Here is a 15559-nt window from a genome sequence, read left to right on the forward strand (position 1 = left end):
TCCAGGTGCAGATTTCTAGAGCTGGTTGTTTAGCAGTCCTGGGCTTTCACTTCCTCCCCGTTCCGACTCCTTTCTTCCTGCCGGATTTTGGGGTGGAGGAGCGTTCGGGTCCCGCCCAGCCATGGCTGTATCTTACCCCCTTCGTGTGATGTTGAGTTCTCACAGATGTAGATGTATCCTGGTTGTTGTACTGCATCCACTGGTGTCTCCTTTAGGAATAGTTGTATTTATTGTATTTTCATAAATATATATGTTTTGGGGAGGAGATTTCCTCTGAACTACTCATGCCACCATCTTCCAGTGGTCCCCTATTTGCCTGTTTTTTAAAGCACATTTTTTGGGTTCTCTTCTGTTTTTACTTTTAAGTTTGGTGTATCTGTGTATCTTTTTTGTACATATAGAAATATAACAGTTAAAAATACTGCCCTATAAAGTGTTCCTGTTGTGATTTCTTCCACAGCTTTTATGTGTGGCAAGTCCTCTCCCCCTTGGGAGATCTGATAAATACTCACTCACCAATCACTTTGAAGATATTTACCTTACCAAGCGTTGCCCTCCTAGCGTTCCCCCTACTGTCCTATAGGCACATTTTGACATGAGAATTATGGCCATTAAACGGATTTCATCATGGAGTTTTCAGGATGGTCCTGTAATCGTCAAATATTGACAAGTTGCATTTGAATATTCATAGGGAATTCTGGGTTTTGATTGCTGAGCAGCAGGAGAGGTCTTGTGCCGCAGACCCTACTTCTAAGGCTTCTTACTAGAGAAGAAATGGATTTGTATGGTTTGTTATATATCCTTGATTTGTTTTATATTAAATCGGTTCACTGTCGCTACCTCAAGCCTCAGCTATGGATCGGTGTAGCAGGGACCCGAAATTTGAAAACTTGAGAACCTCCCTTTATCTTTTATGAACTCCAAAGAGCCTCCCAGGGGAGCCGCGGCCGGTGAGCCTCACCACAGCTGGCCACAAGGGGGAGCCCCGTGCACTTCTTCCTTCTGCTGATGCTCTAGCGTGCATCTACTTTCCGCCCCCAGGGGGAGCCCAAGAGATCCTCCCAGAGGATGAAGAGACCCTTCACCCAGGCTTTTCACGTCCAGGGGATAGAAATAGTGTCTCCTCCTCGTGCCAGATAGTCCCTCCCTCTTCTTTTGCATGCTAACTCCTTATCCCTTATCAAATCCAAAAAAAGCAGGGGAAGGCTCTGTAGTCATTTTTCAGTGAACTGGAGAACAGAACATTTTAAAGATAGATTTTTCTAATAGTCCAGGACATCGAATAGCTTTTCCCACAATATCAATGCTTAAGCCTGAATGCAAGCTGTGTTAATACTTCTAGGAAACCTCAGGGCTAGAAGCTAGAGCCTCATTCCCCTCCCCTGCGGTGTGTGGCCTTGTGGGGGACGTCGGGGGCCTCCTCTCTATGCTGTTTTGCCTTGCTTGTTGATACCAAGGACGATGGTCCTGAAAGTGGGGGATTCCACTGTGCGAGCAGCTATTTGACATTAAGAATGGCCATCATTACATGTGGCCAGTGGGTGACAGAAAGAACTCAAAATTGAGTTTAAAAATGATGCTGGGTATTAACCACTAAGTGGGTGGAGGTATAACAGCAGCTTCCTATTCCATTTTGATGATAAAACACTTGGTAAAGACAAGACTTTGGAAATTATGACTGTCGATTTATTTTACTTCTGACTGTCCTAAAATCTTTCAAGTAGCTAATAGGCTGTAAGCAAAGGCCCTAGTCTGAGAACACGGAGAACTACTTTAGTGAAATTGCCTGAAGGCCTTCCTATCAATGGAATAAAAGAGGAAGCAGAGAATTTGCTAAGCCCTTTTACCATTATTGTGTCTCACCTCCCTGTTAGGTGCTCTGGCAGAGCCCCTGATTGAGAGAAAGGGAGAAAAGCAGACAGAGTTCTCACGGGGAAGCTCAGAGCTGGACCAACCCTTGGCTGTAGAGCAGCAGAAGGGTTCAGAGTTTGCGGATTGTAAGCTTTTGTCTGATACTTAAATTTAAAGAACAAGCAAAGAATTCACAAGAGACTTCCGTGATTGAAGTCCTCATGCGTATGTATTTGAAGTTGAGTGACGCAAGGGCTGACACTACTCTGGTAATTAGGAGAATGGTGTTTTTGTCTTAGCTCTGGCACAACCAGAGCCCCTTTACGTCCCTGGGACCGAGTGCCCTGCTCCATAAAGTGAGTCTCTTGTGCTTCCATGAGAGAGACAGGGACCAGGTACCCAGCATGTTTTCCTCTCCACTTCAGCTGCCAGGAAGCTCAAGTCAAATTCAAAGCTGTATTTAAGGAATTCTGCAGGACCCTTGGCTTGATATCTTGATGTTATTTTTCTTCCTGGTTTTGACCTTCTGTTCTTCTGTTTTCCCTAATCTTAGCACTTTATTATTTTTCATATTTAATATTTTATTGTACACTTTCTTTTTTACACTGCACTTGTAATCCTTTTGTGTAGTGATCATGGTGTAAATCAATAGCAAATGGGAGGGCAGTCATGCTAGATGAGTTTTAGCCGCCCTCCCAGTACTGATGGCCTAGGATTCTAAGGGGATGAGTCAGTTCACAGGTCTGAAAGGTATCAGGTCTGCATCGCAGGGAGCTCTCCTACTGAGGGCCCTGAAGACTTTGATAAGCCTCTAAGGAGGTCTAACTAGGAAGTCCTCGTACATCCCTGGGATGTGTCTGTAAACACCCCAGTGCTTTGTGCTGGTTTATAGGAAGACAGCTTTCTTATTGGAGTTTTAGACTTGACCCGTGAGAAATCTGGTAGAGAAATGTCTGTCTGAGGCAGGGCTCCAATCTGCTGTATCAAGAACTTTAAGGAATTTTGATGTCATACTTGGATTTAAGAAAGTCCATGGGAATGTGAACATGTATCTTGAAAGTGGGGAGAGGCTGGCAGAAGATAAGTGATGCTTCATCCATTTCATCCATATGCTACTCTTGACTTTATTGTACCAAGTAGACCCTGTTAGGGCTTGAATTACTTTATGAGTACTTATATAAAAGTTGCTCATACCCATAAACATCACATAAACTTAAAGACATTCTCCTACACTGAGTAAATGAAAAGCTTTAAAAACAGATACTAAACATAAATTACTAAGCAGCTGTTTATTTTCAAAATACCTCATCACTTTCCCTAAGGACCCATCCTGGGTTCCCTTAAATGCCCATATATGACTTGTTTTGATTCCCAAGAGGACCTCTGCTCTGTAAAGCAGAAGAGTTATATAGATGTTCCAGAGTTGATCCGTTGATTAGATACGGTTCTGATTTGTGCCGTGAAGGCCAATCATAAGCTGGAAGTATATATTTCAAAGCCAGTGATAAAAGTTTGAGTAATTACTATCTATTCCTGAACATCAAGAAGGTTTGGGGCTTTCTGGAATCCATAAAAACTGAACAATTCATTCCTTTACCCTTGTAGGTAAGATTTTATTTATACATGACTTAAAATAGCCTTTGGTTTGAATTTTCGTTAGCCAGATTCTGCTGTTTTAGTACCATCCTATTAGTTTCTTCAAACAAAGTGATGCCATAGTCATTTTTTCAGAAGTCCAGGACACTAGTCGGGGGGGTTCACCTATGCCATACTGGGGTATAATGAAGTCTTAGACCTTAGGACAACAAGATTTGCTTTCTTTTCCTCAGAGAAGGGTGGTGGGTGGGGGACACCATTGATCTTTCTGTCAGGGATGGATTTGCTTCTGCAGACTTGCTTTCTCGGATCTCCATGCCTTCTCCTCATGAGAGCTCACATTCATTCATGCGTGGCTATGCCACTCCTCACCATAACCTCTGAGGTTGGCACTAACACTGCCACCACTTCACAGATGAGAAAATTGAGGGTTGGTGGAGGAAGCGGGTAAGTTGCCCTGGGTTCCATGTTGAATGGAGCCCAGCATGGGGCCGGGTCTGCGGGCTCCAGAGCTCACCTTCTTAACTGCAATCCTACACTGCATGATACAGTGCACAAGCTGGTCAAGCCTGAGTGATAAAGATAGGAACATAGAAACCTAGATAAAGGGCTTGTGCTGCTCTAATCTCAGCCAGTCATGTAGGAATCTAGATCTATAGCTATAGGGGAGTCCTTAGTTGATTATGAGCTATATGGGATAAAGAGAGTCCTTTGCTTGATTTAACTAAGTAATTGGCACCATACTTTTCTCTTTGGGAAGGTCTGGCCCAACCATAACTTCTGCTAAGCAGTTTTTCTTTTAAAATTTTCAGTCTTTGGCTATCTGTAAATGTATCTGTTTTCCTTTTATTTATTTTTCATTTTTTTATTTTTAAAAATTTTTTATTAAGGTATGATTGATATACACTCTTATGAAGGTTTCACATGAAAAAGACCCCACCTATACCCTAATGCAGTCACTGTCCATCAGTACAGCAAGATGCCACAGATCCACTATGTGCCTTCTCTGTGCTACACTGTTCTCCCCATGATCCCCCACACCATGTGTACTAAACATAATACCCCTAAATCCCTTTCTCCCTCCCTCCCCATCTGCCCTCCTACACCCCTCCCCTTTGGTAACCACTAGTTCATTCTTGGAGTCTCTGAGTCTGCTGCTAGTTTGTTCCTTCAGTTTTGCTTCATTGTTATACTCTACAAATGAAGAAAATCATTTGGCACTTGTTTTTCTCTGCCAGGCTTATTTCACTGAGCATAATGTCCTCCAGCTCCATCCATGTTGTTGCAAATGGTAGGATTTGTTTCTTTCTTATAGCTGAATAGTACTCCATTTTGTATATGTACCACCTCTTCTTAATCCATTCATCTACTGATGGACACTTAGGTTGCTTCCATATCTTGGCTATTGTAAAAAGTGCTGCGATGAACATAGGAGTGCATATATCTTTTTGCATCTGCTAAGTTGTTTTCTTTGGGTAAATTCCAAGGAGTGGAATTCCCGGATCAAATGGTATTTCTATTTTTAGTGTTTTAAGGAACCTCCCTATTGCTTTCCACAATGGTTGAACTAGTTTACATTCCCACCAGTAGTGTAGGAGGGATCCCCTTTTTCCACATCCTTGCCAGCATTTGTTGTTCTTAGTCTTTTCGATGCTGGCCATTCTAACTGGTATAAGGTGATATCTCATTGTGGTTTAAATTTGCATTTCCATGATGATTAGTGATGTGGAGCATCTTCTCATGTGCCTGTTGGCCATCTGAATTTCTCCTTTGGAGAACTGTCTCTTCATATCCTCTACCCATTTGTTAATCAGGTTATTTGCTTTTTTGGTGTTCAGGGTGTGTAAGTTCTTTATATATTTTGGATGTAAACCCCTTGTCAGATATGTCATTTACAAATATATTCTCCCATACTGTAGGATGCGTTTTTGTTCTGTTGATGGTGTCTTTTGCTGTACAGAAACGTATCTGTTTTATTTACAGTCCTTCTATTGGTGTTGATTTGTCCTGTTTGGGAATCAGAAATTTGTTCTAATGGAAAAAGTTGATAACGTTGAGTGGTCTTCAAGTGTGAAGTTCAAAGAGCTCAAATAAAAAAGTAAAATATGATACACAGTTTTGGAATTTGAGGGAGCCCATTAAATAGCGCTGCTCTTTCCTGCTTTAGTTTGAATCAGTTGAGAACTCAGGCAAAAGAGGGAGCATGTGGAGACTGTGGTATCCCCTTTATTCCAGAGGAAGTGGATCCCAGAGAAGGGGGATCAAAATTGCAACAGGTGGGCTTCCTTATGTGGCCTCCATCCTCCCAGTGATGGGCAGCGCTGGCCTGAAGCAGGACATCCCCCCTGCAGGGACTGAGCTCCTCCATGGAAAGCTTAGCACGTGGAGGAAACTCTTCTAGACTAAGAGCGAGGGGCTGCAGTCTCTTCCAAATTCTCTGATCCAGTGAGCCACAACTTTGCTGCAGTATGGAAAGGAGAGAGGGGCTGAGTGTGGCATGGAGGAGGACCCCCCAAAAAGGTGGAGGAGACCTCAGGAAAAGGGAAGAAACATGCATTAACAAATCAGAAGGAGACTGAAAGCCTTAGCTCCCTCTTTGGGCTTAATTCAGTATTTGTATTTAGCACTTATAAATATGTCAGCAGGTAGGTAAATTAACTGCTTTGTTCTGTTTGAACTTTTAGATTCTTAGCTATCAGAACACCATCTCCTTGAAGTTAAAAAACAAACACTGCGACTAGTTTCTACTCCTTGGAAGAATTTAATTCATCCTTTAATATAAATAAGGCAGCATGAAACACCAAGATCCCCAATGCTTTCTGATTCAAAAGACTCCAATTTTCCCACTGAGTTGTCCTCTCTGAGTAAACAAGAGGCCAGAAGATAATTTTTCAGCTCACTTTCTCCTAGAAGCAAAGGGGAAGCGGATGAAGACATAGGCTTGGTCTTGGCTTCTAGACGCTGGCTCTTGGCTGCGGGGCCTCCTCCAAGCACAACTTGCCTCGTTGGAAAGTTGAAGATGAATGGGATGAGGAGGATGGGAAGGCACAGGCGATAATAAATAAGGCAATTCACCCCACTTCTGGAAGTGATCCTGACAGAATGGGGGGCTTGGGGCTTCAGTGGGAGACCATGTGGGCAGGCTCATTCTCTGGAGCTCAGTCTGACTCCAGCTCACATGCAAGGCTTCCTACAGGCTTCCATGCCAGCAGAGCCCAGCCTCCCGCTGTGAGTTAGCGCTGTCAGGCAGACTGTCCGTTCTCTAGAACACTCCGAGGCAAGGCGAGAGCACCTCTGGAGTAGGTTCCTTTTCAGGCCCCGGTGAGCCTGACACCCCCTGTAAGTGAGCATGGCGTCTAGGAGGCACGGCCAGCTTGAACTCTGGCAGGAGAACCTAGTGCTGGTGCAGGTGCCCTCATTCTTGCTTCCTCCTTGGCCCTCACAAGGGCTACTGAGGTAACGCTGAGAGAGGAACCCCCTATGGGCCAGTGATGTCACCAGTGGAGGGAGGGGCTTCCCAACCCCGCTGACCCAGGCTGGAGACGAGGCCAAGGCCCGCGGGCTGGGCCTCGAGGTCTGCCCTATGTGTTCCCAGTCAGCCGGCCCTCTGTTGGGCTCTTTGGGTCCTGGTCATCTATGTGGCTAGCAAGGTTCATCCAGAAAGGGGGGTTCTGTGTGGTGAGGGAGCCCCACTGGAGTGAACAGCTAGGGGCCTACAGATGGAGCCGGGTTTCCACAGTGGCTCTTGTTTCCAGGCATGTCCTGCTGTAGGATTAGGATCCTGAGGAAAACTCGGGGCTGCGGCTTCTCTCACCGCTCAGCTCTGCACTTTATCTGATCCGGGCATCAGAGGCCAGACTGTGAGCTATAACTCAGCACCCTGGGTACCAGGCTCTGTCCTTTGCCCCAGTCACCCTGTGTCTCTCAGCTTCTGCCTTTAGCACCTGCACCACCACTGGGTTCTCCTGAATTAGAGACATGAAAACATCCATTTGGGTATGATTCTTTTTACATCCCAGGTCAGCCTTTACTTGAATATCATAGAGGATCTACAGGAATGCAGACGGATCCATGTTAAGACCACACACCCTGATTTCCAATAACGCTTGGCCCTAGGCATCTGCAACCAAAGCACTAATAGGGACACATGTGGGGATTTCCAGCCTTCATTCATAGTCCACACAATAGGGGTCCCACTGTGGTTACTATTTTTTATACTATTTGTAGATAGTCTCTAATTCAGTGTCCAGAGTGTTCTGTCATCATCCTGGCCATTCTTGGCGATCCAAAAGCAAGCTGTAAGGATTGGTCTCCAAACCCAGACAAAGCCTCACCAGCAGACTCCCATGGCATGAAAGTAATCCAGCTTCTAGCTTGGAATTCTGTTTCCCCTGCACCATAGGGCCTGGCTTCTCTGGGAGCGGAGGCTCCCAGCAAAGCCTGCCATTCTTCCAGGACGGGGCCTGCTGATGCCCCCGAGGTGTGGACGTGCGTCCTGGGTCCTGGATGGGCTATTAGACAGCAGCTTTTGGGGGCAGGCTTGCATGGTCTGAGGGGATATGTAGGGAATACTCGCTAATGAGTGCTGGTGCATTCTTGAGCAGCTCATAGAACGAGTCCACCGTCTTGCGGTAGAGACTTCGCTGCAGGACAAACGGCCCGAAGAGGTTGAGAGGCTGCGCCCTGCGAATGGCCTTGGGCAGTCCCACGGTGTCGGGCACCTTTCGGTTGCCAATAAAGAAGTGATGGAGCTTCTTCTCGAGCAGGCTCTTCTCCAGGAAGCAGAGCAGCTCATGCAGACGCACATCCAGCTGCCCAGCCTTCCAGTCAGCGGCCTGCCGGGAGAGCAGGAGGTGCAACAGCGCTGTCTTCACGTGGTAGCCGCCAAGTCCGCTGGGGCCGGTCAGGCGGCTCTGCTTGGAGAGCAGAAAGGAGGTGATCTGCAAGCAGGTGAGGTGGCAGGCACCCTCAGGCAGCCTCTTTGACATCATCCTAAGGAAGTGTCGCTCGTAGACAGCGAAGGACAAGAGCCAGTCAGTGCTGGACGCTGGGGTCCCCCCAGAGGGCTCCCTGGGAAGTTGGGAGACAAAGTACAGGTCCGAGTCATCACAGTGGATCACAGGAATCATGTTGAAGGGCATGAACTTGCCTGAGCGGAACCTGATCTTGAGGGACCCTGGGGTGTCCAACTGGTTAAAGGCCAGGTCGAACTCGTATTTGCGGGCAATGCGGTGCCAGGCTCTGGTGAGGGCTGTCTGGAACCACCTCATGATCTGCACTGAGTCCAGATATGGGGAATCTCGGGCACACAGTGGGTCTTCTGCCTCACAGCCAAGCTGCACCGAGTTGTTTTTGCCGTGGAGGAGACACAGCATGTCCTCACCAAGTTTGGTCTTGCCACAGATGCAGCCCAGCATATCCTCAGCCTGGACCACCTTAATCTGGCCATAACCCTGGCTATCCAAGTGCATGGAGTGGTTGGAGCACCAGAGCTCTGGATGGAAGTGGTAGGGCTCTGGGGGCGTGAAGGGCACAAAGAGTTTGCACAGCAGCGGCCTGTCCACCTGCCAGTTCTCATACATGCTGTCCACGCCAATGAAATCCTCCACCTCCATGTCTGTGTCCCGGTTACAGAGGCTTCTCAGAGCTTCCAGTAAGTCATCCACGAAGCCTTCCACAAACTCACGGGTACGAGCCGCTTCGGCTGTGGCTCCCCGTATGCAACACTCCTGAAAGTGGTCGAGCATGGCCTTGTTGGGCAGGGTGAGGCCCCGGAGGGGTGCACCCTCCAGGCCAGGCAGCTCGTCCTCGGTGCCACCCAGGCACTCGGGTGAGGGCCCGTCCTGGTGGTCCTGCCGCCACAACTCGATCACCAGGAAGAGGATCATGCAGAGAGTGCTCCACAGGTCCCAGGTGATGCGGTTCTCATTCTGCTGCTGGCCCTCCTCCGCCACCTGCTCCAGGGCCTCCTTCTCGGCCGCCAGCCGCGCCACCTCTTCCTCCAGGCGTAGCTGCTGCAGCTGCAGCTCCTCCTGGTACACCTGCATCTTGCGGATGATCTCCTCCTCATTCTCGGGCACGGTGGTGTTCTCCCGAGGGAACAGCAGAGGGTGGTTGACGATGGCTGTCACCACCACCAGACACACCCGGAAGAGCTCCAGTGCCATGCTGGGGCTTTCCTAGGGGGAGAGAGACAGACAGACAGTCACACCAAGCTCCCAACAATGCCAAGTCTTCCCTAGACCTGCACACCGACCTCCACCTCACCAAGCAGGTGAGTGTCTTGGAGCTCTGCTCCCACCCAACCCACTATCTCCTGTCCTGCTTCAGTCTAGTCCTGGGAACAAGAGCCCGAAGTTCTGCACCACCGATCCTGGCTGAACAGCCACTGTGGTGGATCTCTGTTCTGTATGTCCAGACATTCCTCTTTCTGGTAGCAGTACCCCATTTTGCCTGGGAATCAGCCTTTTTCTACTCCCAGTCCTTATGGCTTGGGTGGGGATAACCTTGCCCCAGCTCCAGGGACGAACATATGACTGTGGTCTAGGGTTTCCGAGGGAACAGGGAACAGCTGGTGGTGGCTCTGTAGCTGCCTCAAAGTAGGGGTCTGCCTGAAAAAGATGCCAACATAGAGGAAAGCAGTCTCCCAACCCCTGGATCCAGCTATGTCTGAAGCCATCACCTCTGAACTCTTTAGTCATACAAATCAGTAAATTCTCCTTTTTGTTTAAGTCAGTTTGAGTTATTTTTCCATCATTTGAAACCAAAAACAGTCCTGAATAAGCCATTCCCTTCTTCTCCTAGTGAATGCCTTGTGGTGAACACATTTTCTTCAAGGTCTAGTGGAGAAGAACAGGAGGGCTGGATTCCAAAATCAGCCTTGTCATTGACTAGCTAAGTGACCTTGGGCATATTAACTCACCTCTCTGAGACCATTTCCTTACTGCACCAGAGGAAAGCCACAGTACCCACAGGGTCACCACACTAATGGATGGATATCCACACAAACTGCATACACAGCACACTGAATGGGGGACAGCATGTATTCAATGAATAACAACTTTGTGGAAGCAGTTTTGTGAACTGATCTTCCCCCACTGTAAACCTGTCCTTCTGATCTGGAAGTCTGTATCCCAAATTCAGACACTGACCTCCTGGGTCTTCATCCAGGACAATTTTGGTGACAACCGGGGTGACCAAGTCATTGGTTTCCCTCTCATGTGTCATCTGAACTTTAAATCTGATTTAATTGTGGAAGGAGACACTCTATTCCTCCAGGATAAAAGGATTTTTAGGTCTCAGGTGACTTCTGGGGAAGGGCTAACCCCTTATAATCCTTGCTGTTCAGACTGCGCACCTGCAATATCTCCTGGGAATTTGCTGGAAATGCAGAATCTCAGCCCCACTCCAGGCCTACTGAACCAGAATCTGCATTTTAATATCATCTTTAATACATTAAAGTCTCAGAGGCACCATCCTGTAGTGTAAGCCTGACATTATACCCTCTCCTCTCCCTGGCAGGTACTGTGGGAAACAACAATTGGCTTTTTCCACACTTGTTCTGTCCTGTCTGGGACCGCAGCTAAGAGAGCAAATGGCCACATGAGACCCTGGTTGGACAATAAAGTACACAGGAGAGTTCCTCCCACTGCCCCACTGACGCATGCCAACACATGCTGTTAGGAGCTACTGTGTTTTTACCGAGCCCCATTCCCTGACCTTGAATTTGCACCCTAATAACCACCTGTTCTGATTTTTACCCTAATGGCACCAAGGAGCAGGTATTTGCCACCAGGTAGGGACCTCTGTAGATTCTACCCGGCAACGCCAGGATGCAGACGACCTGAGTGCCACACTTGGAAAGAGCCTACTGCCGAGAAGCGGGTCCACACTGTACACAGCTGCATGCGTCAGGAGGAGCCAAGAGGGCTGGGTGGAAGGGAGGTCCAGCAACAGCAGAATTCGGAAATATCCAGGCCTCAGAGGTGAACTCTGAGGCACTTTTGTGCTTCCACTTAAGGAGGAAACAGAGGACAGAAGAAAGTGGAGGAAGCCAGACTGAAAAGGGAGGGGGTGAGGAAAACATGCAGGGGGCAGCCAGCCAGCTTTTCTTCCCTGAGACAAGGAGCAGCTTGCTAGATAATTGCAGAAACAGGTCAGCCCTGGCTTCTACATTAGTGAAACATCAATGGAAAGTTTTGCCAGGGTGGTCCGCGGCAAACCGCCAAGGCCGGCTCATCAGCGTGGACCAGAACGTTAAGACATAGGTGTGGCACACTCATTCTAGAATACCAGTCAGCAGCCAGTCTGGAGATAACTTGTGGATTTTGAGACCTTTTGGAGCCCCCATGCCAAATGCAGCCACCTTCAGGCACAGCAGGTCCTGACAAGTCACATAATAGCTCTTGGGAACTCCCAGCCAGGAGGTCAGTTGCCATGTTAACTCCAGGTAGGATGACACCAACCGGGGTCAGGTGCCATTGCCAATCCCTATGCCTGGGGAGTCCCTCTCCTCTCTGACAGCCTCCCTAGGGCCACCTGTGCTGGTGGATGAAGGGCTGTAAAGGCCTCCTTGTTCTGGGGCAGGCAAGGCTCAAGACTTCAGACTCCAAACCACATGCAGCAATCGACTGTGTGTGGAAGGGGCTAAGAGGACTCTGGAGGGGAGAGAAACTGGGTTGGAACCTAGCACGTATACCTATGAGATATGTGACCTTGGAGAAACCACTCCACTACCCAGCACCTCAGTCTTATCATCTGTAAAATGGGAATAAAACACCTGCTATGGTAAAGCTTGAATGAGGTAATGCATATAAAGTCCTTAGCAAAATGCTTGCCCCTTGGGTATACTTTCTCATAAAAGGATAGCTGTCATGGCATGGGAGTATGCAGATGATGTTGCCTTCAGGGGTTGGTGACCGCCACACAGGTGGCCCTATGAAGTACTCTGGAAAGACGCAGGAAGCTCCAGAAACACTGACAATAGTAGGGTTACAGACAAGACGATGGGGGCCTGAGGCAAACGAGGCCACATAGTGCAAGAGGCCTAGGCTGTGGGTGAGTCACTTAGCTTCCCCAGGGCTCCAGCGCTTTACCTGTGAGAGGGAGCTAACAGCAGGCCCTCCTTCACAGGAAGGCTGGCTTAGGGAGTAACCCCTGTCAGGTGCTGAGCTCAGAGCGCATCCCAGCAGGCACCCTACAAAACCAGCTCACTCACCTTCAGCCCACATGGGTCTCTGTTTTCTCACGCTCCAAGCATGCTAGCTCTGCCCACGTCCTTGGGGCACGGAGAAGCACACGCTCAGAAGTGCTTCTGAAAGCACACGGTGCCCCTCCCAGGGTGCTGCCCCTTGACACGTCACTCCACCAACCCTACCCGCCCACAGCTGGGGAAGCCTTCAGAGCCCTGGATACTCCTGGAGGTTCAGTTCCCTCTGACTCCATCCTCAACTTTTAAATCATCGGCTCCCTCCCCGGGATCAGGTGGGGTCCCAGCTGCCACTTTGCTCCTTTTAACTTTGCACTCCCTGGCTGGCTTGCTCACGGCACCTTAGCGTATGCAGAACGGGTGGCTGCTCACTGCTTACCAGATGGTGCTGAGTTTGAATCCTCCCATTTCCCCTCCCCAGACTAAGTCACATGGACACTGTCCTGGGGGCCAGGGAGCGCAGAAGAATGAGGGAACAGAATCCGTGTGGTTTGACTTGCGGAGACCACAGGGACAGGGCAGGTCCCTGGGAGCCTCCCACAAAACGTGGACACGCATGCACACCCTCTTCCCCAGCTGGAAGGACGTCTACCTCTGCCTTGGTCCAAGCTCTCATCTCTAACAAGGCTGCTCCACACATGTGATCTGAGACGTCCAGTTGGGTTTGGCTTTGAAAATAAACCTGGGTCACTCCCAGGGCTTTTGTCTGTCTGCTTGCCAGGAAGCCCACAGGAAATCTGCTTAGTTACTCTCCACCCCCGTCCTGCCCACAGAGCATGAGGGGGTCCATGCAGGCCACAGCTAAACTTAGCCTGGCAAAGGGCCAGGGTCTTGCGTCAGTAGACGCTGGGTAAGAGGGTATCCTCTGTTTGCCCTGGGCAGAGGGATGCAGGTGGTCAGCCCAGACCAATGGCTGTTCAGACCCTTACTCTGTGCCTGGCCAGAAGTCCCAGGTCCCGGAGCAAAAATCTAAATCTCCTGTCCTTGGGGTCTGTCATCCTTGGGGACCCCAGAGCCCTGCGACACTGCCACCAGAGCCTTATTCAGTGAACGTCACTGAGAGTTGTCTAACAGCAGCACACTTCTGTTTATCAAGCCTTCACGAGGATGTGCTGGGTATGTGACCCTGTAACCTCAGCGGTGGGTTAGTTATCCCAGTTTCACAGATGCCCAAAAGACCAAGTAATTTTCCAGTCACACAACTAGAAAAGGCACATCTGGCCTGAGAGTCATTCTGTTGTGTCTGCTTCCACCTGCCAAGCCCAGGTTCTTTCCACTGTGCTAGTACTGCAGGGCCCAGAGATGAGTGCAGCCAGATTCTCAGCAGGAAAAACACCATAGCCCCTGTGGGGAGGCAACAGGCCATGAAAATGCAGAGGAAGAGTTTCTTTTCTGTTCTTTGGGGACCCCTCATCTATAGACTGTCCCTGTGCCCACCTGATTGGGAGATCTAGGTGTGCAAGCCCTTGGTTCTATGTCTACCTCCTTCCAGACAGAATTCCCACTGCAAACCAGGAGCACTGCGAGCCTGTGTCCAGCCTCACAAAGTGTTCATCAACCCCCCTTCAGCTCTATCATCCACCTGCCCCCACCCAGGGCTGGCTTGGTGGCTTCTGCAGCAGGGGCACCCAGGACCCATTTCTCAGCAGCCCTGTAGGCGCCCTGGGAATGCAGTTCTCAAATGTGGTCCCCAACTCAACAGTACCAGCATCTTGGGAACTTGCTAGACATGCAAATTTTCACATGCAATCTCAGACCTGATCATCAGAAACTCCAGGACTGCGGCCCAACACCTGTGTGTTTAATGAGCCCACCAGGTGGTTCTAATGCACACTGAAGTCTGCGACCCACTCCTGCCCAAGCCAGGCAGGCTTCCAGGGAGGAGGAGGTGGGTTTCCCACAGTGTCGCTGCAGCCCAGATTCTGAAGCTTGCTGAAGGTTTGTCCCATGCCCAGCCTGTCGGATGCCATTAGCTCTGCTCATTACAACAGCAAAAAGCAGCCCGGGCCCTGGCATCATCTTCAGAGTTAAAAGGAGCAGCTGATGTGTTTCCTTATGAAATGGGAAAAAGGAGGTGGGATGGTGGCACTTGTAGTTCTGGCCCCATAGGGTTGCTGTGTCCCTTTCCCACTGCTTAGGTTCTGGGCCCTCTGAGAAAGAAGGGGCCAAGGGAGACCAAACTGTTGATAAGTTTGGGCTGAAACCCGACTGTGCACCTGGCCTGGAGCTAGGGTTTCACAGTCCCAGCTAACGCGGTATAGTTGTTTGGGGAAATAAAACCAGACATTTAAGAAAGCCAGAGTTTAGTGCTGTACTGATCTAAGCCCCGTTTTTTACAGATGAGGAAACAGGCCTAAAGAGAAGACACGCTTGACTGGGAGAGTGGGTGGAAGCGATCCTGGAGGGCTGGACATGACCTGTGGACCCCCTCAGGGACTCCCACCCAGACGGAAGAGGAGTAGGGAGAGGTAAGCCATTTTCATCAGTAGTGGCGTTTACATTTACGAAGCTAAGTTCTCTGTGTGTGTTTTGCCATTTAATTTTCAGAACATCAGTTCGGTATTTGCAATATCCTTCCCTACTTTGTAAGGAGACTGATAAGGAAGTCCACTGGGTGGCTTCTCAAACTCCCTGTCTGCAGTGAGTGGGTTCTCCTCCCTCAGCTCTGCCAGGGGATGAGTGAGCCCTACCAACTCTTCCTGCCTGGTGGCACCTCCCAGGCACCACTGCCCGGAGTGTCCACCAAAACCATTCAGGTCTGCAGTACTCCAAGCTTTCTAGCCTTGGAGAAGCAGGACGTATAAGAATGCAGAGTACGAGTCTGACCCTGAATCTTGGTGTTGGAGTTTGGGCCCCATGAGCAGTCTGTCTGAAGCCCCGGTGCGGCCCTTCTCCCATGGTCTG

The 15559-nt window shown here is 49.3% G+C and overlaps 1 protein-coding gene across 1 annotated transcript; it reads right to left on the minus strand.

Annotated features, from left to right (window-relative positions):
• Positions 1 to 7695: 7695 nt before the first annotated feature.
• Positions 7696 to 9909, minus strand: LOC130684647 (inositol 1,4,5-trisphosphate receptor-interacting protein-like). The gene has a single exon (XM_057506295.1). The coding sequence runs from the start codon at positions 9612 to 9614 to the stop codon at positions 7962 to 7964; it is 1653 nt and encodes a 550-aa protein (XP_057362278.1). The 5' UTR covers positions 9615 to 9909; the 3' UTR covers positions 7696 to 7961.
• Between the last annotated feature and the right edge of the window lie 5650 nt (positions 9910 to 15559).

The sequence above is a fragment of the Manis pentadactyla genome, chromosome 8 (genome assembly GCF_030020395.1).
Source record: "Manis pentadactyla isolate mManPen7 chromosome 8, mManPen7.hap1, whole genome shotgun sequence".
Lineage (NCBI taxonomy): Eukaryota > Metazoa > Chordata > Mammalia > Pholidota > Manidae > Manis > Manis pentadactyla.

Excerpts from the sequence above, each read along its gene's own strand:
- LOC130684647 (XM_057506295.1), bottom strand. The coding sequence starts at position 9,614 with ATGGCACTGGAGCTCTTCCGGGTGTGTCTGGTGGTGGTGACAGCCATC.